The sequence below is a fragment of the Etheostoma cragini genome, chromosome 22 (assembly GCF_013103735.1).
Source record: "Etheostoma cragini isolate CJK2018 chromosome 22, CSU_Ecrag_1.0, whole genome shotgun sequence".
NCBI classification, from domain to species: domain Eukaryota; kingdom Metazoa; phylum Chordata; class Actinopteri; order Perciformes; family Percidae; genus Etheostoma; species Etheostoma cragini.
Genome location: NC_048428.1, coordinates 11,416,277 through 11,442,849, shown reverse-complemented (window position 1 = coordinate 11,442,849; position 26,573 = coordinate 11,416,277). Strand labels below are relative to the sequence as shown.

Here is a 26,573-nt window from a genome sequence, read left to right as displayed (position 1 = left end):
TTTCATTACGTTGGCCCTATGCAATTATTGTTATGTAATGGCAGGTGTGGACTTCAAGATTAGCTGATCCTTCGTTAACGGGGGTCCATTAAATAAAAAAATACTGGCTTAATATGCGTAGCCTATGTTCATATTCACAAAAAAATCTGTAAATAATCGGTTATGTTTAAATAGGGTTTGCCGTTGCGTTTAAAATGTAAATATAGTGGACAGTTCTAATGCAAAATGCAATAAATAAACTTTAAAATAAAGAAGCTCTTAAGGCGATCATTTACAAATGGCATTATAAGAAAGAAGCCCCTGACTGCCGACCCGCAGACACGATGAGGGGCGGGGTTGAGGTCTGCGGGTCTGCAGTCAGGGGTACATGTTATAGATGCTGATGTTATAAAACTTGTTGTTTCATGTAACATCCAGATGTCGCTGTTCAACACGGACAGATATTTATTATCCGTTTTTTAGGAGAACAGTCCAACGTACACAGAAGTTGTGTTAAGAAACTAAGTTTTCGGTGAAAAAGAAAAATATATGAAATAATAATATAACGCTATAGTGCTAATAACCTATAGACAATTAGATTGAAATCACATACACGATGGCTGTTTCTCTGCCGTAAATCTTGAGCCGCTGTGGTAAAGTAAAACTGCTATGACACATGTTGTGACAGGAGCTAGCAGTGACTGTAGCGCATGCGTTAGCCAGTTTAGCTAGCCATTTGTCTCCCAGGCTTAAACTGTCATTTCAGCAACACGGAGGATGCAACATTTATTGTACTACATTAAAAATACAACGTAAAAATAAAACATTGTGTTCAGCGGCAAAAACACCCTGGATGTGAAAGGACACAACGAAGCAAGTACTGGTGGTCTGTGGGGAAACCATTTTATGATTGTCAATGCATCCGAGAAATAAGGATACGTTCGTCCCGCTAGCTTAATTTGGCTAGCTAAACGACATTGTCTGTGTCGTGGATGGGTTCGCTGTACAAGTTACTCCTGGAAGAAACGGTGACCGGTGCTTGCGAACATCATGGATACTGCCGAAGAAGGTAAATAACAAAAATAACGAAATAAGGGCATTGCTTTCCCAGCTGGTTAACTAGCTTTAGCTTCGTAAGTGCACCACCGTGAACCTGCTGTTATGGCCTGCTAGTGGTTAAGTTAGCTGAATAGCATAGCTGTCAGTTAATGTATTGGGATGGTTCATTTTTGGAAGATCAGAGATTCCTGCTCAATGCTGTTTTTAGTGCAGCCGAGCTCAATATGAGAGCATAAAGTGAAGCAGCAATACGTCTCCCGATGTAAATGGAATGAGTGCTTAGATTTATGTATCTTGCTTATCTAGCACCTATTGGAATCTTAATTTCAAAAGACACCTGTCTAATAACATACACCAATCCACCTACTATCATACTAACTCGTGTGTGTGTGTTGTGTTTGTAGCGGACATTTGTCGTGTGTGCCGCTCTGAGGGGACCCCAGACAAACCCTTGTACCACCCGTGTGTCTGCACAGGCAGTATCAAGTTTATCCACCAGGAATGGTAAGTGTAATTAAGTCAGCTGTAATTATTATGACCACACACACACACACACACACACACACACACACACACACACACACACACACACACCCTATATTAAAATTAATATACTATGGTGATTTGTTATACTTCAGGGTGGTTGCTAAGTAGTTAGGTAACTTGATGGATACGTTTTGCCCAATATTTATTAGTGGTGGCTTGTTAGCAAAATGTTTAGAATCATGAAAAGATGCAGAGCAGGTTCATCCTCTGTCACATTCAGGTTGCATAGTGTCCCAGATTACTGTCCCTATGTGTGGTATTTCCATGGGGAAAACAAGACCAGCCTATGCAGGTATTTTGGGGATTGTGCTGTGTTCTTATCTGTCCTGTGTGTGAGATTCACTGGTTACAAGAGGGTTAGGTGCATGGAAATCCCCATGAATAATCAAAGGCAGGGCCTGGATTGTTCTGTGGTAATTGTTAAACCTCAGTCTGTATCCATATTAGTTTGAATCTGCCCCTTCAAAGTTTAGAATAATAACCTATTGTGTTGTTGTGCTGGGTGCATGCAGCTTGTAGCTATGTTTATGTTATTTCCTTTTGGTTACTTACTAAGTAAATATCAAATACAGACACAGCCCCAGCAACTCTCACGTAGCAGGAACACTTTATGTACTTTAGACTTCTGGTCTAGATCTGTATAGCTTTATAACGTTTTGGGTAAACCAGGGAATTTTAGCTTTCAGATTTTACATATGAATCACTTTATACAGATGTACCAGAATATGTGTTACAATCAGTCAGAAGCAGAGTATGAGGTCGTGCCACACTAGCAGCTAGGCGAGCATTATAATGTGTTACATATTAACGCACGTTTGTCATGGAAGTAAAGGCTGGACTGCAACAGAGCCGTTTGGAGCAGATTGTGAACAGTGTTCTCTGTTGGAGATGATAAGTGCCTTTGGGGTGGACTTTACATTTTTTCACTTTGTAAACCTGTGACATGCACAAAAAAGATATATAACACAATGAAGGAAAGGGAAAAAACATAACCTGATCCCTTTAAGTATAACCCTGTTGTGTGTAGGTCTAAAGACACAGGCCTTTAATGCTGTCATATGTGTTGAAATCAGCTGGTGTAATGACTCCCTAACATAACCCGGTAGTTAATTCCAGAGTCTAACCTGTGTCACAACAAGCTGGGATTGTGTTATTGTGGGTTGCCGTAATAGACAACCTGTTTTGTTTGTTGTTAATCAGAGAGTGAGTGTTTTGTATTTGGATCTTGTTGTATTTGGAACCATTGGGAGAGTGAAAATGTCCAAAATATGGAGGGACCAATCCCTATTGTTGAAACTTCTAATATTGACCATACACACAGATATATTTTTAAAGGTGGATTTAAGCTCTGAAGTAGGTCTCTATTGTTTTGATGAGTAATATTCTTGTTGCCAATATCTCTCCCCAAAATTACACATGCGAAAGGATGTAATAAAAACACAATAATTCTTAAGCAGCCCATCTTTTAGCTGGTTGCTTTGTGTGTACTAATTTTGACTGTCTAATTGTTGCTTTACAGTTTGGTCCAGTGGCTAAAGCACAGCAGGAAGGAGTACTGTGAATTATGCAAGCACAGATTTGCTTTCACGCCAAGTATGTACTTTTGGCATTAATGCATCATCCACTTTAATATATTAACCCCCCTAATAAGCCATACTGTTGGGCAATAGACATTTTAACATGTGGTCATTAATTTATTTAAAGTACGTTTTAAACACATATTTGAATAGCATTTAGAACATTATATAACATAAAATATAAGTTAAAAGTCTCTAATTGACTCTTTTGCTCTTTCTACTTAAGTCTACTCCCCAGACATGCCCTCACGTCTGCCCATCCAGGACATCTGTGCAGGCCTGCTGACCAGTGTGGGCACGGCCATCCGTTACTGGTTTCATTACACACTGGTGGCCTTCGCATGGCTCGGGGTGGTTCCTCTCACTGCATGTAAGTAGCACACACAGAGACAAATGCACAGATAAACAGAATGTGGCGACAGCGATCTCTTCCTTTATATTGCGTTGCATGTTTCCAATTGGTTTTATTTTTAGTACCTTAATAATATCTTTATATATTGGTTCTTTGAAGCAATAAGGGATAGTATTTGATTTTAAGTGATCATTATGTTTCATAGGTTTGTGTGTGTGCGTATGTATGTGCATGTATATTTATATGTATGAAACAAATGTAGGCAAGATCTATTTGATTCTCCCATATTGTATACATTGTTACAATCCAGCATTTAAAATGAATAAAATATGTCCAAACCGACCCTAATGTATTTATCTGGTCTCAGGTCGCATCTACAAGTGTCTGTTTACCGGCTCTGTGAGCTCACTTTTGACACTGCCGCTGGACATGCTCTCTACGTGAGTGATGCTACCAGTTTTCTCCTACTACAAATAACTTAGGTTAAAGCTAGTCATTTTTACTTGTTGATTCTCTTCATTTCCATATAGCTTACTTTTTAAAGGTATCTTTCAGTGATTTTGTATGAGTGGATGATTGTTAATCTCTGTGCTCCGGCAGAGAGAACCTACTTGCAGATTGTCTACAGGGCTGCTTTGTGGTGACATGCACGCTGTGTGCATTTATCAGCCTGGTTTGGCTCAGAGAACAGATAGTCCATGGTGGGGCTCCCCATTGGTTAGAGCAGCACCAGGCACCGCCACCGAATGCAGCCGGCCAAGCCAATGAGGTACTTTGCTTGACTAATTGCCAATAAGGCCACGTCATTTCTTACCTGACATACATACTTGTACATCCAATCTTAACCACGTGCATAAACAAAAATCACCCTTACTGTCATCTCCCTATATTAAAACCATGCATCCTTTCCCCTCACTCTCAGGCACAAGCTGCAGGCCAGGGAGCAGCTGATGAGCCCCCTGCAGCCCAGCCAGCCCCTGCTGATCCACCAGCCCAGAATGAAGCTGAGCCTGAGCCCCCTGATGTGCCCCCGGACCAGGGTCATAACCCAGAGCTGGAAGAAGAGGAGGGAGCAGCAGCTGAAGATGCAGACCCCAACAATGGAGCACAAGGTTAGAGATAAGGAAATGAATCACAATCAGCGTTTCTGGTTAAAGTTTTCTTTCTTCTGGCAGTTGTAGTTGTAATTGTGGTCATACTGAAGAGTTGTCGGGCTGTTACATTGCTGTCAGCAGTATATAAATAGCAATGATTTTAAGACATGTATTAGCCTAAACAAACACAGTGATTTGGTTCAAGGGTGGGGCACCGCCTGCTGATGTCTGTTCACGTTGTGTTCTGCTTGGTCAGATTTATTGGACTGGAATGCTTTACCTTACTAAATGTAATTGCTTAACATCACAAAACGTAGAACAGTTCATGCAAATGAAACAGAGTAGATTGTCATGAATAAAGTGTTGCTAAAATTCGCTGTCTCTAGGAAAGCCAACAAACAAGCTCTTTCTTTTTTTGTAGGAAACTACATGATTTATGGATATTCACAGAAAAACAGTAGAACAGGCAGTACCACTCGCATTAGAGCATACAATTAATTTGAGAACTACATAATAATGCTACCCATAGCACTCATATTCAACTCATTTGTTTTGTTTTGCTGAGGTCAATGTGCTGATGCAGCTGCTAGGCAGAAGCGGGGCATAATGAATTGTGATTGTATTATAGATTATTCTAGCTGTGTGGTGTCACTTCAGCTAAACAAATAAAAGTGCAAAGCCCTCATGACAGGTTGTTTTGCGAACAAATTTGCCCATAACAGCATTAATAATGTAATCAATACCGCATTCTTAAGTATATTTGTTTTTAAGTTTTTGCTAAAAGCCAATTCAAAAACATTTGACCAGACAAACACAATAACAGTCTCCTGTCTCTATTTGGGACGCTGTAATGTTGTGGCAATATCTACCGAGCGGGAAGATGCATATGGAATTTATATTGACAATTATTTTTAAGTTGCAGACTGTTGTGAATGTATTATTCGTCATTGTTTTAAAAGTGAATATGTTTCTCTTTAGATGACATGAATTGGAATGCTTTGGAGTGGGACAGAGCGGCGGAGGAGCTCACATGGGAAAGGGTAACTCTGCATGACATCACTGATCTCCAAACATCCCCATCTATCAGGTTTTTCTATTAAGGTCATCTATCTTGGAGCTTAAATTCTTTCCATTACCTTTTTAGATGCTTGGCCTGGATGGTTCACTGGTATTTCTGGTAAGTCTTCAAATCTGTACTTATGTTTTTGTTTGAGTTTGTAAGTTAAAATCATACGTGGACTCGTGTGACTTTTGTCTTGTAGGAGCATGTCTTTTGGGTAGTGTCTCTCAACACACTCTTCATCCTGGTCTTTGGTGAGTAGACTAAAACAAGGTTTTATTATAAACATACAGATTAATTGATTTATTGTAGTGATTAAAAGTACAGAATTACTTTGCACAGCAGCAGTTACATTTATCAGGGACTAAAACACGGTAAAGCCTCAAGTGTCAATTTCCATTGTTGTCCTCCAACATACAAAAGAAAAAATAAGCAAAACTGAAATACTCTATGATTATATGATCCTTGTCATACCAGTATCTCTGACCTATTATGGACTTATAGTAGGGCTGGGCGATATGGAGAAAATCAGATATTGCGCTAATCTTGTCCTGATACATCAATGTCGATTTTGTGGAGATATTTTAATTTTAATATATAACAATTGGTGCCTTAACAAAATATCTTCACAATGAGATTTAAGATAAATAATCTTCAGTAATGTAGATTTAATAACTAAGTGGGTAAAGGTAAAAATAATGGAAGAACTAGAACAGTCTGGTGACATCCCTTTACTCTAATGTAGTCTTAAAAACCAGGAAATGACAACACTATTGTGATTTCACTATAATGATTTCCAAAATCTGAGACGATATCTAGTCTCATATCACAATATATAATATAATATATATATAATAATATATAATATTGATATGTTGCCCAGCTCTGAGCTAAAGCAATGGTACAGGTTGATTGCATTTGTTTTTCCTAGTTTATATGCCACTTATTTTTCCTCATTCAGCGTTTTGTCCCTACCACATTGGGCACTTCTCTGTCGTGGGTCTTGGCTTCGAGGAATATGTAAGAAGCTGCTTCCATTAATTCAATATTTTTATGCAATGTTGTGTCACTTGAACAGGGATTAATAACTTGAGTACAACTTTGCACTTCTCTTTAGGTCCAAGCCTCACACTTTGAGGGCTTAATCACAACCATTGTGGGCTACATACTGCTGGCCATGACGCTCATCCTCTGTCATGTATCCTTCCGTCTTACACCGTACTGAAATGTAAAACAAGGACAGACGGTACACGTAAAATCACTTGTGTTTGGTCTGTGCCGCTGCAAGTGTGTGAGCAATGTTGACCCTTAATGGCTGTCTCAGGGACTGGCTGCTCTGGTCAGGTTCCAGCGCTCCCGACGTCTCCTGGGAGTCTGCTACATTGTAGTCAAGGTAACGCCTCTGAGTGCATTATTGCCTTGTATAACTCGTGTCTGCACTATCTTTGGCGGAAATACAAACAGAAGTATTTACTTGCTGAGATTTTCAACCCGAACATAACCCAGAATCTGACGTTCTTCTTTGTTGCTATCACACCCATAAACTGAAGGTTAGCAGTGATCAAATACACTATGAACTAATAATAATCATAATAAATAGTCAGGCCTAAAAATGACTGAATTAGCAGAAAGTGTCACATTAGTGTATTTCAACTCCCTTTATAGATATTTAAAGTTTTTAATGTATTTAAATTTAGTGTGAAGTACTGATACTGAGACACACCTCTGCTCCCATTACAGGTCTCTCTTCTGGTTGTTGTGGAGATTGGTGTTTTTCCACTCATCTGCGGCTGGTGGCTTGACATCTGCTCTTTAGTAAGACTCTATTTCTCTCCTTGTTCTGACTTTTAGTGTGTCTGTCTTACTTTGTTAAATGATCTCACTCTTGTTTTGGAAGCCCAATCTCCTCACACATGTCAATTGGCATCCTGGTCACAGGAAGGTTAACTGTATTTCTCATCCTTGGCTGATGTAGTTACAAATACGTTACCATATTTTAGAGTGTAAATGGTATCCATGTTTTCTACCTGTGTCTGTGACAGCTAGTCTAATTTCAAGAAATTACATATCTTCCCTATGAGAATGCTTACAACAAAATGTGCTAAAGTGAGCGGTGTTCTCCACCCTGTAGAGTCCTCTGTCAAATAGTCAGTGCAGCAAGTGCCTTTGAACATGACTGAGACAGTCACAGATGCTGTTGATCACACAATTCACACATGTATGTGAACACAGAAAATATACTGGTTTGGCTAATTGGTTTAGAGTCTGCTGATGATGCTGATTATGGTAGTAATCGTCAACTAGCCTTACAACTAGTAAGTAATAAATATATGTAGGACATATAAAATATGTATCCTATTTAAAGATAACAGACAGAAAATAGAAAGGACATAACAACACGTGCTCATGTGAACAATGCCAATAGGGAAAATGGAACAAGCAGTGGATGAATCCTTCATCCTGCATGTACTCTCAGACACTAATTGAGCTTTGTCTAGTTTTAATCCGTTAAGCATATGCCATGTACAAATGTTATTCATAGCACATTTGATCTACAGCCAACTGTGCATTAAATTAGCAAAGACAAGTAATTAGGACCCATCATCCTAGAACCAACACTGAATTTGTCTCAGTCTTAATGTTTTTTTTTTAACAATGTTACTTCCTGCAGGAGATGTTTGATGCCTCCCTGAAAGACAGAGAGTTGAGTTTTAAATCAGCCCCTGGTACCACCATGTTCCTGCACTGGCTTGTGGGAATGGTCTATGTTTTCTACTTTGCTTCTTTCATCCTCCTACTTAGAGAGGTAAGATCCTGACGACAGTAATGTTAGCTTTTTCCTAAGTTAGTGTACTGTAGGTTAACTTTCATGACTATAAACAAATCTAACCCTAACGTTTATGGTTGTATGTCCAACAGGTGCTGAGGCCCGGAGTGCTGTGGTTTCTGAGAAACCTCAACGACCCAGATTTTAACCCGGTGCAAGAGATGATTCACCTGCCCATCTACAGACACCTGCGACGGTTCATCCTGTCCGTGGTTGTGTTCGGCTCTATCGTGTTGCTCATGCTGTGGCTGCCCATCAGGCTGATCAAACTGCTGCTACCCACCTTCCTCCCATACAACGTCATGCTCTACAGGTAACCAGCAGGCATTAATAAAAGTATAGCTCACTTAGCAATAAACTGTGAAAGCTGCTGCTTTGTCTCCATGAAATGGTGTTCCTTCCTCCTCAGGCCAGATAGCCGCAACATCTTACCACAGTATCTCAAACAAAAGAGGAAATACTGACTGCGTTGCCATTAACAGTGACTTGCCTAATTTGAGTACATGTCGTCAGAAACAGTGGTCTTACCCTGTCCACCTCTCACCCCTCAGTGACGCCCCCGTCAGCGAGTTGTCTTTGGAGCTATTATTACTGCAGGTTGTGCTGCCAGCTCTATTGGAGCAGGGACACACTCGCCAGTGGCTCAAAGGCCTGGTCAGGGCCTGGACAGTCAGTGCTGGATATTTACTGTAAGTCAATAAGTTTGAATAAAACACTTTTATGCATTCTATTTTCCATTTTTTTCCACACATTTTCTTACTTAAGCTCCAGATATTTCTCAGATTGACTGTTTCTAAACAAACCCATCTTGACCGCCACAGAGACCTTCACTCCTACCTCCTCGGGGAGCAGGAGGACAATGATGCCAACCAGCCTATGAACAACAACAATAACAACCCTCCTCCTGGTCACCATAACAACAATAACAACCCTGCCCCAGCTGGCGAGGGGCTGCATGCAGCCCATCAGGCCATTCTGCAGCAAGGGGGGCCAGTTGGATTCCAGCCTTACCACAGACCCCTTCGCTTCCCATTCAGGGTGAGGGGTCACTGCCGTTTCTGGAGCAGTCTCTGGGGATTTACATGTTTTATTAGTGTTGTTTCTTTTTTAGTATAGGTTTTGTACTAGTTTGATTGACCCTTTGAAAGGAATTTTTGGGTTACAGTTCTGCACGTGGATTACAAAACTAAATTAGCCTAAATAAGTCACCATTCATAAAATGAAAGCTGTAGCCTTTTCTCTCACCAAGCCTTTTTTTTTCTTGCTAGAAGCTTGTTAGGGCCACCTACAATTTGTGGTTTTCCACCCAAATTTAGAAGTACGACAAAGCTGTAGGTACCACTTACTGTGCATCTTAGGCCGTACAACGCCCAGTTATTACACTCCTCCCTCATGTTTGGTCTTATAATTGTCCCATGTATTCCAATTCTAGTTTATAATATACAACACAGACACATTTCTACAGTGTTACAAATAATGGAGAAGCCTAATCAGATTTGGCCAAGCTTGGTTACATCATTACAATAACTTGTATTCTTAAACTTTCTTCTTTTCTCCAGATTGTGTTGCTGATAGCATTCATGTGCATCACTCTGCTGGTGGCCAGCCTGGTCTGCCTAACCCTACCAGGTAAGAAGTAGTGACATAAAAGACAACCAGCAACTTATTATTTTGTTCTTTACAGACCCACACCCAAACCATAATTAAAGGGTGAATATCTATACACACATACACAAACGGTGTATGTCAGTTTCTTCTATGTTGATTTTATTGTGGCGGCCCGCCATGGCAATATTTCCTCCACCACGCAATCAGGAATAGGGCAGGTGCACAATGTAGTGGGCTTTTAAATTATCCTGCCGACATAACGCACCCCCCGTTGGCTGCCGCTCACATTGCAATTTAAGTAGAGCTATCTATATATGTATTATAAGACCAACACAACGTGGCTTCTTAATGTGCACATGAATGATACCATCATTCTTGATGATAATGCTAGTTGTATTCTGGCTTAAAATGTAATTGATGACCCCTGACCTAGGACTAGAAATAAATTAAATACATTTGCACAATTATGTGATATTAGGCCTAGGCTCAATTTGTTAGGATTGACCTTGATGAAAATATGATGGTATGTACACTCACTGACCACAATATTAGGAGTTTAGAAATAGTATTGTTTTATTACAATTTTATACAACAATATAGAGTAGTGTTATACACAGTTCAGACAGACCTGCCCCCACTGCTAAAAGACATCCTAAAGTAAACACTGTATATATAGTACTGTGCAAAAGTCTTAGGCAGGTGTATTTTAAAAAATATAATGATTGTTAATTTTTATCAATTTACAGAATGCAAAGTGAGGGAGCAAAAGAAAAATCTAAATCACAGCAATATTTGGTGTTAGTAGCCTTTGCCTTTAAACCAGTATCATCAGTGACATCAGCTCAGAACTGGCAGACACCCGTGGGACCCAGGTACACCCATTTACTGTCTGAAGAAATCTGGCCAGAAGTGGTCTTAATGGAAGAGTTGAAGCCAAAAAGCCATACCTCCAACATGGAAACAAGGCCAAGCGACTCAACTATGCACAAAAACGTAGGAACTGGGGTGCAGAAACATGGAGTCGTTGCTCCGGACTGATAAGTTAACATTTGAAGTATTTGGCTGTAGCAGAAGGAAGCTTGTTTGCTGAAGGACTGTAGCACGCTACATGAATAAATGTATGCAGGCAACAGTGGAGCATGGTGGAGGTTCCTTGCAAGTTTGGGGCTGCACTTCTGCAAATAGAGTTGGAGATTTGGTCAGGATTAATGGTGTCCTCAATGCTGAGAAATACAGGCAGATACTTATCCATCATGGGAGGTGTATGATTGGCCCCAAATTTAATCTGCAGCAAGACAACAACCCCAAAGTCCGTAAGAACTATCTTCAGTGTAAACAAGAACAAGAAGTCCTGGAAGTGATGGCATGGCCCCCACAGAGCCCTGAAGGGTGGTCACACCAAATCTTGATTGATTTAGAATCCTCTTATGTTCATTCACTGCAATTTGTTAATTGATTTTTAAAAAGCATTTGTGTGTGTGTGTTGTGTGTGTGTGTGTGTGTGTGTGTGTGTGTGTGTGTGTGTGTGTATATATATATACACACACACACACACACACACACACACACACACACACACCGCTTAAACAGCAGAGATGTGTGTTTAAGAGGTTCTGTTTTAAGTTCTAGCTCAAATAGTCAACCAGAGACGAGGATTACTCTAAAATTGGAAAGTTGAAGAGAGGTCATGTTTTGTTTATTACATATGTGTTTCAGTGTTCACCGGACGCTGGCTGATGTCCTTCTGGACAGGAAGCTCCAAAATCCACGAGCTGTACACGGCAGCATGTGGCCTGTATGTCTGCTGGCTGTCTATTCGCGGAGTCACCGTGCTTCTGGCCTGGATGCCCCAGGGACGTACCGTCATCGCACGCAAAGTCCAGGAGTGGACACTCATGGTAGCAGCCTCTATTGTTGACCAAACACCAAACCTGGGCCATTCTATGGCTCCCCTCTCCTCCTAAATAATTAGGATGGGTTAAATTCAGAGGATACGTTGCTCATATTTGTGAAATGTACTTGGCAAAAAATGAATTCTCTAAATGTCCGGCATCTGCCTAGTAGTAATATCTCCACCTCGTCAATAACTTTGCCGATGCTGCAGCAGTTTTGTCCCATGAAGGAAAAAAGAGGACTAACACTCCCAACTACCTATTAATGGGTATACATGTTTTATGATTAATCATGTTCATTTTGTATGTCGTCGCGCTGTTTGTGCAGATTCTGAAGACCCTGGTAGTAGCTCTGCTGGTTGCCGGAGTCATCCCGTTGCTACTGGGCCTGCTGTTTGAACTGGTCATCGTGGCTCCACTCAGGGTCCCCCTGGACCAAACACCCCTCTTCTACCCTTGGCAGGTATGATAGTGGGTCTGTGTTGTATGGGTATGTCTTGCTTTTCTCATCTCTCTCTCAAGACTTCCTTTAAGCGGTTCATTTTTGTTCATGGGTATTGTGTTGTTCCTTTACCATGTCTGCCCAGGATGATCACATAATTCCCAGTTCTTATATCCATGTTCATCCATTGATCTTTCTGTTATCCACAGGACTGGGCTCTCGGAGTGCTCCATGCCAAAATCATTGCTGCCATCACACTCATGGGCCCTCAGTGGTGGCTGAAGACTGTTATTGAGCAGGTGGGGTTTGGATGGATATGATATCTTAAACCAACACGTATCCACATCTGTAAATAAGAAATAGTTTTTTGTCTCACGACCGGATAAGGAACAAATACACGCCTTTTTGTAGCAGATTCTGCTTTCTTTCCAGCTTTAAAGAGAAAGGATCAGTTACATTGTAGTTAGCTGTGCAGTACAATAACTGTAAACTGTCTTCCTCAGGTTTATGCTAACGGTATTCGCAACATTGATCTCCAGTTCATCATCCGTAAACTGGCAGCTCCGGTCATCTCAGTCCTGCTGTTGTCCTTGTGCGTGCCATATGTGATCGCTGCTGGGGTGGTTCCTGCTGTGGGTGAGTGTCTGAGTACATGTGGACATGGGAATCAGTTAGAAAGTTCATTACTACTTTTGTAGTTCTGTTCTCTCTTGGTTTGTTTAGTTCATCGTCGTTTTTTTTTTTTTCTCAATAATTTGAGCGCCAAACCAAAAGACACATATCAGTAAACTACCCTTATGTGTCGGGAGGTAACGATTACTGGTGTAACGGTAAACCACGGTAGAAATGGTCACGATAGCAACTACCCTTTTCAGTTAAAATATCTTTATTGTAGCAGTGGATTACCATGGTGTGGAAACCGTGTGTTTAATTCTTCCCAGCATCAACCAAGGCTCCTGATGCTGCTGCGTAGGCGCACCGCGCAGCCTAAAACGTGTGTTTCTTTTCATGAAGTTGAGGTCATGTTGGAAGAAGGAGATGACAGCACTCAGGACGTTTATCAGTCTTGTAAAAAAATAAACATAGCTCTCTCTCTCTCTCTCTCTCTCCCTCTCTCCTGAGATGATTGACAAATCTGTGATGAGAATCATCGCTTTGATCACCTGCCAAGCACTCGCGCTTAGATAGGAGAAGGGGACAGAATGTATTTTCCGTGTTTGGACTTGTTGAACTTATGTAGCTACGTAGCCCAGAACAAAAGTTACAACTATTCTGTAGCTTGCTAAACTGTCATGGGTTTTACTGCCTTGTTATCTGAGTAACCGTTAACTACGTTTAGTCATATTTCAATAAGTGTTGTGCTACGATGTGGATACATTTAGCCCTTGTTACGACATGACATTTACTTGGAGAGGGAGAGAGATATATTATTGCCTAGATAATATTGCTGTTGCTTTCTTAATGCATATAGCTGATAGATGTGGAGATTGTTTAATATTACTTGTGCAGTCACGTGTTGATACTCAGGTTGTAATAGCGCAATTTGCTGACAGACTAGCCTGTGGTGCCTCGCGCTTAGTTATTAAAGGTGTATTACACTGTTTAATCCGTTATGGATATGTGTGCTTTAATAGATGTGACTTATTCTCAGGTTGGGTTACTGGGCAATATGTTACATGTTAATTATTACAGAGAAATGAATGTAAACATTTAGCTTTGGGAAATAATGTTAATAGTAAGTCAGATGCTTATTAATGTGCATTATTATTTACTTATATTTCAGAACCATATCAAACTTCACATAAAATGTCAAATACAACTTCGTAGATAACTTGATGTTGGAGTTGTAAATAAATCGTCTTGGATCTCAAAGTCAGACCTCTCTGGTTCAAGTTCTTACCGGACACCCTACAGCGGGCCAGTGTATCACCAGCCAGTTTTCAATCGTTTTCACAAGCCTATTGCCTATAATTTTGTAATATAATAAACACTGTTGCACTTTTTGAAACTATTTCAGCTTGTGAATGCTTTTGTATGTGTATCAGGGCTTTCTGAACATACTGAACACACTTTTAAAAATACCGCGGTAATACCCCAAACCGTGATAATTTTGGTCACTATAACAGCAAAGTTAAATTTCCATACCGTTTCATCCCTACTTCTACGTGCTATGAAAGGCATACTATATGAATAGCAAAGGATAGGAATAAATCACTGGCCTTGTTCCCTTAATTCCCCTAAAGCACTGCCGTTTTCCATTAAATTAATACTGTGAATAAGTTACATCAAAGTAGAGAGGATTTCACCCAACTGTGTTCTTTCTTCTCTCCAGATGTTACAGTGACTACAGTGTCAGCTAATGGGGCATTCACTGAATTTGCCAATAACTGAAGAGCATTACTTTTGCAGGAGTTACCCCGGAGATGGAGATTCTAATGCAGAGACGAATCTACCCTTTCCTCTTGATGGTGGTTTCACTTATCGGCATCCTGTCCTTCCAGATCAGACAGTTTAAACGCCTCTATGAACACATCAAGAACGACAAGTAAGGATCTTTCAGCGTGGGCCCATCTGTAGAAGCCAACATGTATTTTACAATTTGGATGTTATTATAATCATAATAATCTCTCTCTTTCCAGGTACCTGGTTGGACAGAGGCTTGTCAACTACGAACGGAAAGCCGCGAGAGCGAGCTCAGTCCCGCCCCCCAACCCTGTGGCAGAGTAGATATTTGTGTAACATGTTACCACAATTTTTGCACCCCGTACCCTGCGTACATCCCCCCCCTCCCCCCCTCCCCCCTTTTTTTGATTTTCAGCTCAGCCCTTAGACCATAATCCTTTTGATGGATGCCGTTCAAATTTTTTTTTAATTCCCTTTCATGCCCATCGAAGGTGGGATGGGAAAATGTATTATAATCACGGGACAGCTGAGTATTCCCCCTCAGGCAAACGGAGTAGGCCGGAGGGAGAAGGTTGATTTGAAGCTCAACATCTGTATTGTCATTCATGCCTTGCTTTGTAAAGTGCTGCCTGATAATTGTACATGTGTAAATACTTTGAACGCAGACTTTGTCTTAAAGAAGTGGATTCATGTAATGACCATTGTACATCTTAAAAGTGTATGTTTAATTTATTAAATCAAACTGAAAATGGCTTTGTTTTGTTTGTTTCATCTGTTCTCAAGATGAGCGAAGCACTGTGGTTGATGCAGGTTGATTTGGGAGTTGAAAATTAATTGAAAATCTTGTATCACATGTATGAATTAAAGACATGTTGCAGTCATCTCAATGAGAAGATACATATTTCACATCATTTAGCTTATGGAGGTGTGAAGATCTCCAATGTGGAAGCATGATCAATACATGACTGGGGGTGGTGTGATTGTCTCATCCTTTGGTATAAGTGGAGAATTTAACACAACTCCAAATTCCTCTGCTAGAATTCCCGGTATCTCCTCATCTTTAAGTTCCCTGGTTGTGGTTTGCAACACTTCCCCTGTTCCCTTTGTTGGAAATGTGGTGCTGGACAGTCTTCGGCCCATGTAGGTGAGCCTTCCACTTTTTTTTAAAACGGTGCAGAGGGACTTGCAGAAGAAGATGGAGCAGGGGGAGCTCTGGTGGTACTGGCACATTTCGGCAAAGTCCTCCCGACACCGAGGTTCAAGGGTGAACTTGTAGAGACCTGTCCAGTCTCCATCTGCCCCTCTGTTCTCCTCCTGCTGCCACTCCAGAAAATGCATCCCCATATGCTTCGTGATGCGGTACACTCGGTGGCCCTGCTCCTGGGGCTCGCCGGTCTCAAGTGAAAGAGGGTCACTGAAGCATGGGACTCCGAATCCGACGTCGCATAGCCAGCGCTGGCCTTCAATGGTCACCATGAGGACCAGATGGTCAAAGGGTGGCCCGTAGCGGCCCGTGATGGAATTCTTTACCTGACCAGAGAGCAGAGTCACCCGAAAGCCCAGTTTTGACAGCAGCCAGGAGAAAAGACCGTTATTCTCAAAGCAGAAACCGCCTCGGCGATGGTTCACTATCTTGTCATACAGAAGAGGAAGGTCAAGTTGAACTCGCCCTCCGCTGTGCACAGTCAGGTTTTCAAACGGCACCGAGAGCAGGTGACGGGTCTGAAGCGACCGCAGCACCTCCAGGCTCGGCTCAGCCGGGCCAGTAAACCCAATGCGCGACAAGTATGCTTCCGCCAGCATGTCAACGGAAGTCATTTTCGCTGTTTTGTATGGATTAAAAGCAACTACTTTCACTTATAGCCTTAACTTCCCGGTGACTTACGGTCCCTGTGTATAACAACCACGCCTTGAAATAAACGGAACTGCCACTGGCCAGCTTAATCGTGGTTCCTGTTTTTCGTATATTTGTCTTCCTGGTGCTAAGTTAAGATGGCTCTACGTCCTAAGTTGGGCTACACCCACATAGACGGTAGGTTGCACTTCCCTAAAGTAGCCTAGGCTAAGCTCCTGCTTTTTGAAATAATGAATAATTATATGTGGATACACATGTAATAAGCTTGTCATTTTAACAATAGACCTATAAGGTCCAGTGATTGTTTTTCGTGAATTAAAAGAGTAGGCCTTGTTGTGAAAAATACATCATTTTAAATAATGACATATTTATTCCAGGCTGTTTTTTGTCAAAACTTTATTGGATAAAAAATAAATCATACAATAAAATACAGATTCAATTTTTTTGCCAAAACTAATTTCAAATTGTAGCCTAATTGTTAAATTATAGCATTTTATTCTACTAACTATGTGTAAAGTCGTGCAGTAACAAAAACATCAGTGACATCTACGATATATTGGATAATTAAATGTATTTCTGAGCCTTGTTGGGTAGCTACAGTGTAATGACCAGGCTTTTGTCCAATCTAATTTCCCAGAAAGTTTTTTTCAGACTGCCACCAGTCTCACGCTTTGCTCACGTGACGTCACACATCGACACTCCCTTTCTGTGGCTTTTCCCCAGTAGAGGGAGAAAGATGGCGCCCACTCACGTACTGAGATGCTGTCAACGGGGTTTAGCATGGATACCTGTGATTTTTATCGCCCTGGTCGTCTGCTGGTCGTATTATGCTTATGTGGTGGAGCTTTGTATATGTAAGTAGTCGTCCTGCCGCCCTCCGTTGAATCTTTAAAGCCTTTAACCTCTGGTGTTGCCATTGTGCTGTCCACAGAAACATACAGCTGCTGCTGGCCAGCAGGAAGTAAATGGACCGCAGCTCAACAATGGTGTTGGCAAACCTGTCCGAATCTAGATACAGCTAATTATCTGGCAGCTGCCATCAATTTGGGTTGCCTTAGTAACGGGAAATGTGTTTTGGTCAGAGAAAAACTTTCACCGTGATGTTTAATTGTTGTTCGTCTCGTCTCTGTTATTTTGTGTCTAACTGAATGGAGTCTGGATGGAGAATTAAAACGCTTAGTAAACAGTATTTGGCTGGCTGACCCATAGATAGTGTATAAAGAGGGCTCACCAGATGCATACTTCCCCTCTAATTCGGTTATTAGCTTAAGGGCACGGGTAAAGTGCTAATTGGCTCAGAGAGTTTTTTGCATTAAGATGAGAGAAAGTGTTTTCTAATATTGATGTATTTTAACTGTGAATGATGTTACTTATCGCTTGTGTAAGTGCACTTCAAAACACATACAAACACACACACACACACACACACACACACACACACACACACACACACACACACACACACACACACACACACACAGATTGGTGGTTCCCAACTTTTGTTTTTGGCTTGTGACTCCTATAAATGAGGCTATATGTTTCAACCCTACCTTACAGATCATATTGCCTTGGTGTGCTCGTGATTTATCTTTCTTGAAGGATTTTTATATTCCTGAAGAGGTGAAAGTATCCAGTGTTTTTCCAAGGGAAAAATGCAGATAGTTTACTAAATTAAGTTAGAAGGTGAAAGGTAGCGTTTCCTCATCAGATGGAGTTTGTCCATCTACAGTTTTAAAATTTCTGTTTCAGTGACTTTAGGAATTTTTCTTTATATGGCTGAAAGCTTCATTACAGCCACTGATTGCATCTTGGGGAGAGATTGTTTTGCCAACTAGAGAACATTTTCAATTGTCTTCATTTTTTTTCGTATCACTTTAAACATTTTGTGTCTTGTGAATTTATGTTTGGATTCAATAGCCAAGCCTTTCTAAAGCCCACAGTCTGATGTATTCTACTGATTTAAGTTTTACTCTTATAATTGTTTTTGTAAATCTAACATTTGAGTTTTCTGTTTTCTTCTCTTACAGTCACCATCCCCAGTATAGGAGAGCAGAGTAAGTGTCTTTGTTATTAAATACATTGTGATTATAGGTTAACAGAAGTGAGCCAGTTTTCTCTTTAGTGGGATAATCTCTCTAAGGTCCAGTGAAATATGCTCTCTACACTTAGAAAAAGAAGAAGAAAAAAGGCTGGCACAGAAAACATGCTTTCTCAAAGTGCTGAGTTGGTTTGTTTGAAGCAGTGCGGCTCCTTATTCAGCATTACTCTCCCAGTATTTTAATATGTAGCTGTCCAGTGTTTCCACATACATCAAGTGACAGCAGCAGTGCACACACATCAGACTGTTTGCTGTTTGTTCTGACATTTTGCTTAATATTTCCCACCAGTTGTCTACCTGATCTTCTTCCACCTCTTTTTCGTCATGTTTGTATGGTCTTACTGGAAGACCATCTTCTCTCAACCTGCCAACCCTTCCAAAGAGGTAAAATAACCCAATTCTCCCAAACAAGCCCACTCTGTCTACATGGCTGTAATCCCATTGTTGGCATAAAAAAATCTGCATTTTTTTCCACTCCAGTTCTGCCTGCCTAAGGCTGAGAAGGAGCGTTATGAGAAGGAAGAGAGGCCAGAGTCCCAGCAAGAGATTCTATGGAGAGCTGCCACCAGTCTGCCCCTGTACACCCGCACAGGAGCCGGAGGTACATCTGTGTTTGTGTCTAAGTGTGAATGTGCGAGTGTGTTGGAGCTGTCCCATAACAAGATCCTGTTGTGTTGACATGATGCAGCAATCCGTTACTGTGACCGCTGTCAAGTTATCAAGCCAGACCGGTGTCATCATTGCTCCGCGTGTGACATGTAAGGAAACCATATTGATGAAATACTAACTGTGAGACCTCCTGTTGATTCAACCAAGATATTTTCTTGTTTAAAAAAACAAAACAAAAACTGTCCTCTCCTATGCTTTTCTCTTGCTGTGTGTGACAGGTGTGTGCTGAAGATGGACCACCATTGTCCATGGTATGTAAGACCTCCAAAACAAAGAGATATGCCTTGCATATGATACAACCTGTCACATTTCAAAGTTGAAGTTTTAAAGTTCATTAACATTTCCCTCTTTGGATTACACCTCGCGCGTTTGTCGTTCCAATGAGACAACTTGTAAGGGGACCGAAAAGGGAAAAGTTACATAGTTTTGCTTTAATCTCTTTAGTTTCACTTTTATGGTCTTGTGCAGATGGCATAACGTACCATACTTAAAGCGTTTCTCAGTAGCTTCATGCAGCTCCGCTACGTTGGAGTAATGTCTTATCTTTCTGCATGACATGCTGCCAAAACTGTTTAAAACAACTTAATTACCTACCAGATCTTGTTCTCATGCCTTAATTTACCAAATACAGAAGGCAACAAAGCTTTCTACTGTATTGTAACCATAAGAGTACCAGAAAGACTCCACCTTGTTTTATTATTATTATTATTATTTTTTTTAAAGTTCAGGTTGACAAGATTTCTACTCTGAAGAAATGGTGTCAAATCTCACCTTTTCTGTGTTTGTGTGTCTCCAGGGTGAACAACTGTGTCGGATTCTCCAACTACAAGTTTTTCATCCTCTTCCTGGCTTACTCGCTGGTGTACTGTTTGTTCATTGCAGCCACCGTACTGCAATATTTCATAAAGTTCTGGACAGTGAGTAATGGAGTGCAGACGTGCTGACGGAGTGTGGGTCTGTATGATGACGCAGAGGATGCAGATTTGGTTGCATGTCTAAGCCTGGATGAGCATCCTCTGAGTGTGTGCACGGTGCTGAGCCGTACCACTCCACTGTTTTCTCTGTCCTCTCTCAGCCTTCACCCTCCGATCCCTCTCTTCTGTTATCCCCAGTTCTCTTACACTGGGTCATTGTTCCCTGATCTCCCACTCTCCTTTTTTTGTCTCCCTCTCCATAATCAGACCCATCAGTCACACCACTCCTGCATGCGCAAACACTCCCCCTCTTTTTCCTTTTCTTGTACCTGTTCCACTTCGATTTCCTTTCATCTCTTCGTCTTTTATCCCTTTGTTCTCTCCATTCCAGGCACACTTTGTACATTCACCCACTCTCTTTCACTTCCCCCCCCCCCCCCCCCCCCCCCCCCCCCCCCCCCCCCCCCCCCCCCCCATTCACCCACCTTGGCCTTGCCTTGTATTGCCTGCATCCTCCCCTTCCACCTGTTCTCTCCTGGTGTTGCTAACCAGTTTCATTTCTGTTTGTACTAAAGCTTTGCCGGAGGAAATCGGCAGAGAACTGCCCAAAGGTAACCCAGCGATCCTCCAAAGCCTTTAGTGTTGCACTGCCTTACCATCGTTGCCATGGTTGTTGTCGTGACGTGTGTGCAGTGACTTGGTTCACATGACACTCTTACTTTTTCTCTCCTTTTTTTTTTTAGTTTCTCTCTCTTAATTCTTTATTTCCATAAATAATAAATGTATAATATGTTGCAAATTCCTCTCTCCTTTTCTGTCATCTCTTCCTCCAGAATGAGCTGCCAGACACTCACGCCAAATTCCATGTCTTGTTTCTGTTTTTTGTGGCGGCCATGTTCTGCATCAGTATTCTGTCCCTCTTCAGCTACCACCTGTGGCTTGTAGGGAAGAACAGGTCCACTATAGGTAACACAAAAACACACATTCAACAGGTAGTTCTGTTATTTAACCACTTCAAAAACCCAACCATTACATTTGTTTAAGAGGTTTTCAACAGTGTTGTAGTTGTACAAATGTACATGTTCAAGAACATTCATTTCCAGATTTGAAGGTAACAATGTATCTTAACACACACATACCCAGATTTGTTTCCTTTCTCATCTTAAGAAATGTCCCGCGGTAGTTCACTGATCTCTGTATTTGTCTCTCCATGTTGCTCCCTCTCTGCAGAGGCGTTCAGAGCACCAGTCTTTAGGACAGGCTCTGATAAGAACGGCTTCTCTCTGGGTTTCCGGAAGAATATCGCTCAGGTCTTTGGAGACCAGAAGAAGTACTGGCTGCTGCCCATCTTCACCAGGTAAAGGAGACAAAGGAAGGGAAGATTTAGGGCCTTCTGTAGCGCTGGCACTGGATTCAAGTATTGATTCTTGGGTTAAAACTGTAAATCTATCCGACACAGATGAAAGAGGGGGGGAGGGGAGGGGGATTTGACCATGTTTTTTTTAAACAGTGTTTTTATTGTTTTTTTTTCAGTAATACATTAATACAATTATTAACCGGGACACCCCCCCCCCCCCCCACAACAAACTATATGACTATATGGCACCTCCAACAAAGCTACAATACACAAAAAGACAAACAGGAATTGTACTGCTATTACCCTCCAAGACATGCCCCAGTCCAGATTACTTTATGCCCTGCAGTGCCCTGCTATGCCGTGAACTACTACAACTATTATTTTCTAGTTGAGTAACTACAACATTTGGAATGTCTAATATGAAACTAAAAATATTTCACAACAACAAGCTCAGGTTTCAACAATTTATTTATTACATAATCTACATTATTTGGTAGATTATGGTCTAGACCTACTCTGTCTGTAAAGTGTCTTGAGAAAACTCTTGTTATGATTTGATACTACGAATACAATTGAATTGAATTGAATTGAGTAGTTGAAGTTCCGGAGGAATTCCAACCCAACTGCCTTTTGTGTCTGTCTGGGCTGACTGGGCATTTGGTCCTCCTTGTTCCCCACAGTCAGGGAGATGGTCTGGCGTTTCCTACGCGGCTGGTCAACGCTGATGTGGAGCAGGCCACGGTGACCCTGCAGCCCGAGCCCAATAACAGGTGATCAATCTCGGTGTAATAAAATATATAATATTTGACACGAGGTCCTAAAAGGGATTTTTTGCAAAGGGTTCTGGGTGCACAGCACTTTTTTTAATTTGTTGGGCCATGTTTCCAGAGCTGCTGAGCTCCCTGTGAGCCCTGTGAGCCCCGTCAGCGAGTCACAGAACCGCCTCCTGAGCAACGACCAGCATGCCAACCACATTGGAGACCATCAGGCTGATAGCACCCTCAAATCAGGTGAGCTTTACCAGGGGTAATAATTCACCAACAAAATGAACATTAACAACTCTGTGTGTGGTAACTTACACATTTTCTGTTTGGCTTCACAGCTGATAGTGAAACCATTACAGTCTCCATGGAGAGCGAGTCCTAACCAGGTACGTAAATGTGAGTTCATTCAGTGTGTAGGTTTGAGTACAGCTGTGTCTTCTGTGTGCAGATTAATCACATGTAGGTGTTGTGTTGCCTAATTGAGAGTAATGTATCTAATCTTCGTTTTGTTTCTTCTCTTCTCTGCCACAGGAGAGACTCCTCAGTCATCTAATACGATGCCTTAAGCAACGCAACAGTTAAGTTTGTCACCATGGCAACAGTCTCCCAGCGCAACCCCATGCCCACAGGCCCATTCTGACTTACGATGGAAATGCATTTATTTTGCCCATTCACAGCACAGTAATTGGCCTTTTTCGCATGCAGTGTCATAAGCAAATCGCACACCTATCCCCATAGGACATGTGATACAAGCTTGTTCCCTCTCACACCAATGCGCACACACACACACACACACACACACACACATGCTCACACTCATACATTCAACTATATACATATTTCCTTGTGTTGTTTAGTTTTTTTTGGGTGATTTTTTTTTTTTATTGATACCATTTATTGATGGTGAGAAAATTTAAGAATCCCAGAAGGAATTTAAGCTACTTTTGGTGTTTAATGGGAGAACTTTATTGTGCCAAAAGCGTCCTGGGTGCACCAGGACTCTTTTTCTGGGCACAACGCTGCAGTGACGAGTGGGGGACATGCTGGAGCATTGGTTTGTTGTGAACACTTCTCTCTCGTGTTTTTAGAAAGGCAGTACATCCCGAGGACATGGATCAGTTTACTTCTGTTTTTTGTTTTGTTTGTTTTTTGTCTTCTTTTTTTTAACTCATAATGTGGAGCGCTATTATTATGAGTTATCTGTGGTCTGCAACTTTTTGAGATGGATATTTCCCACCAAATCCTGGACTATGTTAAAGAGGACTGTACTGGAGTGTACTGAACCAGTGCACACCAGGGAAGACTAGCTGGGTTTTGGATGGCGTTTTGGATATCTGAGCACAAGGTGGCGCATTTTCACTTTGTTAGATTATCAATGTCCATTAAAACACCCTCGCTGCTTTGTTTTTTTCTTCCTTTTTTTTATGCCCAAAAAGCATCCCAGGTATAACGGATGTTGGATAATTATGTGATTTAAGGCGTATTGTTTGTGTGTGAATGTGTGTGGACAGTTGAAGTCTTATTTTGTACGAGCTAACAGCAACTAAAATAATTGTGTTTTTGTGGCCAAATTGTGTTAAAACATGCTGCGTATAAATGACCTGGGAGACACATTTCAAACGGTGCAATGTGGAGCGTCCGTCACTATCTTTCTTTCAGAGTCATATGGAAGTATGTCATATGCTGATCAGTGATTCTGAGCCCGCAATGTCTACAGCTGTTTTTTTCTACAGCTCAGTGCTTCAGCCTTTCCTCAGACACCAACAATCATTGCCAAATAAGGGCTGACCTGTCAGGAGCTCTGAACCTGAAGTGTTTACAACATCCTAGCTTTATATCAAACTCACTGGCCAATGTTATCGTAACCAAATTCTCTTTACCTGTCGTTGTGGCGCAATATTTTATACTAGGTTTGTCAGTCCCTCCTGACTGTAGCGGGTCATGATGTCCTTCCATTACCAGTGCTAGTCAACAGGTGGCGACACAGCTGCGGCTATCTATCTACCGTCATTCAGATGAGAGATTTATCTGAACTCTGTCTGCATGTGGATCAGGGCTCAACTCTGTTTCAGTCAGATCTGCAAGAGCAGCTCTCTTCAAAATTAAATGCAGTTAATATGCATTACCTTCCTGTAATAACTCATCCAGATTTCATTTGAAGTGAAAGTGAATTGAAGCCCATCTGATCTGATGTGAAGTTAAGGTGTCGACTACAGCGTCTTCTCTACTCTGTATGTATTCGGGAGTCAGCTCAGTGTTGTGGCCCTGAATTGTTAAAGGAGCCTCAGATTGTGTCAAACCTAATAGTGTCAATGTTGAACATCTGAGTTGTGTCAAGTGTTGAATATCTTGGATGTGACTCTGAGGGTCTAACAAAATCGGTTAAGGAAGAATTGTAGATTCCATGACTCATGCACATGTCCAAATCTGTTAAAGAACGGACGATTCTGTCAGTTTAACCAAATAACAACCGTTCAGGATTGTGTTACATCCTTTTCCAAGGAATTTTGCAACTTTCCAAGGAATTATGCAACTTTCCAACTCCCATTGGAGGGAGACCCAGCTTACTCCTCATGTCTGGCATTGCTCGTGTCATTTTGACCACATCCCTTATCTTTGCTGGAAGAGCCTCCTACTAACTAGATCCCACCGGACTCTGGGGATGTACAAGTTTACAGCTGTTTCTGTTGTGTAGAGTGGGGTAGTGATGTTGTACGGTGTGTTTCTTGGTAATCATTGTCACAGTTGTGCTGAATGTAGACGGGACAGTGGGGGGACTTGATCGAATGATGGAGCGTTTTAAAACCGCCCGCTCTTTCGACTTTATGTTTACATTTTATCCTTCCAATCATGTTTGATTTGATGTTTGAATCAAGTGTGATTGGAGGACATTTGTTACTGTGTGAATTATGTTAAGTGTCAAAATAACATTGTGGTTTGATCTCGATTATTCAGATTCAATTAGTGTCAGAGATCGTGATTCAAGCCAAGATTGTGTTCCGATCGTGTGTAGATCTTTTCTAAACCTCAAACTCAAAGATTTGGTTTTAATAGAAATGCAAAAATATGTATCATCTGTAAGGTGCGTGGCTCATTACCCTCATCACTTAGGGCCACTAATTCAAAAAAAAAAAAAAAAACATTGGACCTGTCGATTTTGTTGTTCTACAAATTGCCTATATTCTCTCTCCGGGCTGTTTGGCCTTGAGACTAAAGTGTGCGTGTGTATTTTGTAATGCTTAATTGAGTGTTCTTTTGTAATATTGTTTTCTTGGAAGAAATGCTTCTGTGCAGCCATTAGATTTTTCTAAACATCTTGTGCGTACATAACGTCTGAACAATGCTCAAAAGCATGGCGCCTAACTTGTGTAAAAATGTGTTTTATCATGATAATAGGGATTGTGGTGTTAACATTGGGGGTTTTCAATTATTGCTAGGTGCGTCATGTTTTAACTCCGCTTTACTCTGGTCCGTCTCAACTTTATAAATGAAGCCATAAAAACTGCTGTGAAAAGGGAGGAAGGGTCTGGAAATGTCAGCCTAATTTCAGTCATTTCTTGTTAGACTGTAAACATTTTACATCTGCATTCCCATTGCAGATGTAGCTTATCATTTGCTTATTGCTACACTTTGGTTTCTTTTTGTTACAATGTCCTATTTTACAATGTGTGTATATACAGTATATATATTGATAATGTAAGAAAAAGACTACATATATATTTTTCTTGTCTGATTAATTTTACCGTTCCTATTTTGTGAATGAAGTACTTGCCTCTATACAGTTAACGTAAAAATAATAATAAATGTTTTTTAAACCAAATTTTGCCAAGCAGATTTATTTTTTCTTATTCTTTTTTTAAGAATTACCCTATAACATTATCAGACTCATTATAGGCAGTAAAAAAAGGATCAAAATCTATACAGTAGAGCCAAATATAGCATCTTTTTTATTACACACATACATACACTTCCTCCTTGTGAAAACTACTTTACCCACAAGGCAACTGGACCACTGACCGACCGGTCGAAGATATGTTGGATCAAAGGGACAAAGGTTCCATTCAGCCCGAGATTACT

General features: G+C 41.1%; 3 protein-coding genes across 5 annotated transcripts; 2 read left to right on the top strand and 1 right to left on the bottom strand.

Annotated features, from left to right (window-relative positions):
• The first annotated feature begins 638 nt into the window (after positions 1-638).
• LOC117937877 (E3 ubiquitin-protein ligase MARCHF6-like) lies at positions 639-15,589 on the top strand. Of its 2 annotated transcripts, none has more exons than XM_034862126.1 (25): positions 639-1,048; positions 1,443-1,542; positions 3,104-3,177; positions 3,388-3,531; positions 3,881-3,953; positions 4,114-4,282; positions 4,436-4,625; positions 5,586-5,647; positions 5,752-5,784; positions 5,870-5,921; positions 6,629-6,687; positions 6,785-6,865; positions 6,992-7,060; positions 7,408-7,482; positions 8,339-8,473; positions 8,587-8,807; positions 9,046-9,183; positions 9,316-9,532; positions 10,054-10,123; positions 11,819-12,000; positions 12,314-12,457; positions 12,646-12,735; positions 12,940-13,072; positions 14,846-14,981; positions 15,076-15,589. In XM_034862126.1, the coding sequence occupies exons 1-25, from the start codon at positions 1,030-1,032 to the stop codon at positions 15,161-15,163; spliced, it is 2,754 nt and encodes a 917-aa protein (XP_034718017.1). In that variant the 5' UTR covers positions 639-1,029; the 3' UTR covers positions 15,164-15,589. The 2 variants fall into 2 exon arrangements, with proteins under 2 accessions (XP_034718017.1, XP_034718018.1); XM_034862127.1 differs by having other exon boundaries at positions 640-1,048; positions 12,323-12,457.
• Positions 15,308-16,801, bottom strand: LOC117937878 (arylamine N-acetyltransferase, pineal gland isozyme NAT-10-like). The gene has a single exon (XM_034862128.1). The coding sequence runs from the start codon at positions 16,655-16,657 to the stop codon at positions 15,794-15,796; it is 864 nt and encodes a 287-aa protein (XP_034718019.1). The 5' UTR covers positions 16,658-16,801; the 3' UTR covers positions 15,308-15,793.
• Positions 16,802-17,383: 582 nt separating this feature from the next.
• LOC117938311 (palmitoyltransferase ZDHHC20-like) lies at positions 17,384-26,320 on the top strand. 2 transcript variants are annotated; one of them, XM_034862838.1, is made up of 14 exons: positions 17,384-17,548; positions 18,722-18,748; positions 19,082-19,176; positions 19,273-19,393; positions 19,481-19,550; positions 19,680-19,712; positions 20,258-20,378; positions 20,951-20,986; positions 21,209-21,341; positions 21,606-21,732; positions 22,413-22,502; positions 22,621-22,742; positions 22,835-22,882; positions 23,028-26,320. In XM_034862838.1, the coding sequence occupies exons 1-13, from the start codon at positions 17,431-17,433 to the stop codon at positions 22,876-22,878; spliced, it is 1,137 nt and encodes a 378-aa protein (XP_034718729.1). In that variant the 5' UTR covers positions 17,384-17,430; the 3' UTR covers positions 22,879-22,882; positions 23,028-26,320. The 2 variants fall into 2 exon arrangements, with proteins under 2 accessions (XP_034718729.1, XP_034718730.1); XM_034862839.1 differs by lacking the exon at positions 20,951-20,986 and having other exon boundaries at positions 17,388-17,548.
• The last annotated feature ends 253 nt before the right edge of the window (positions 26,321-26,573 follow it).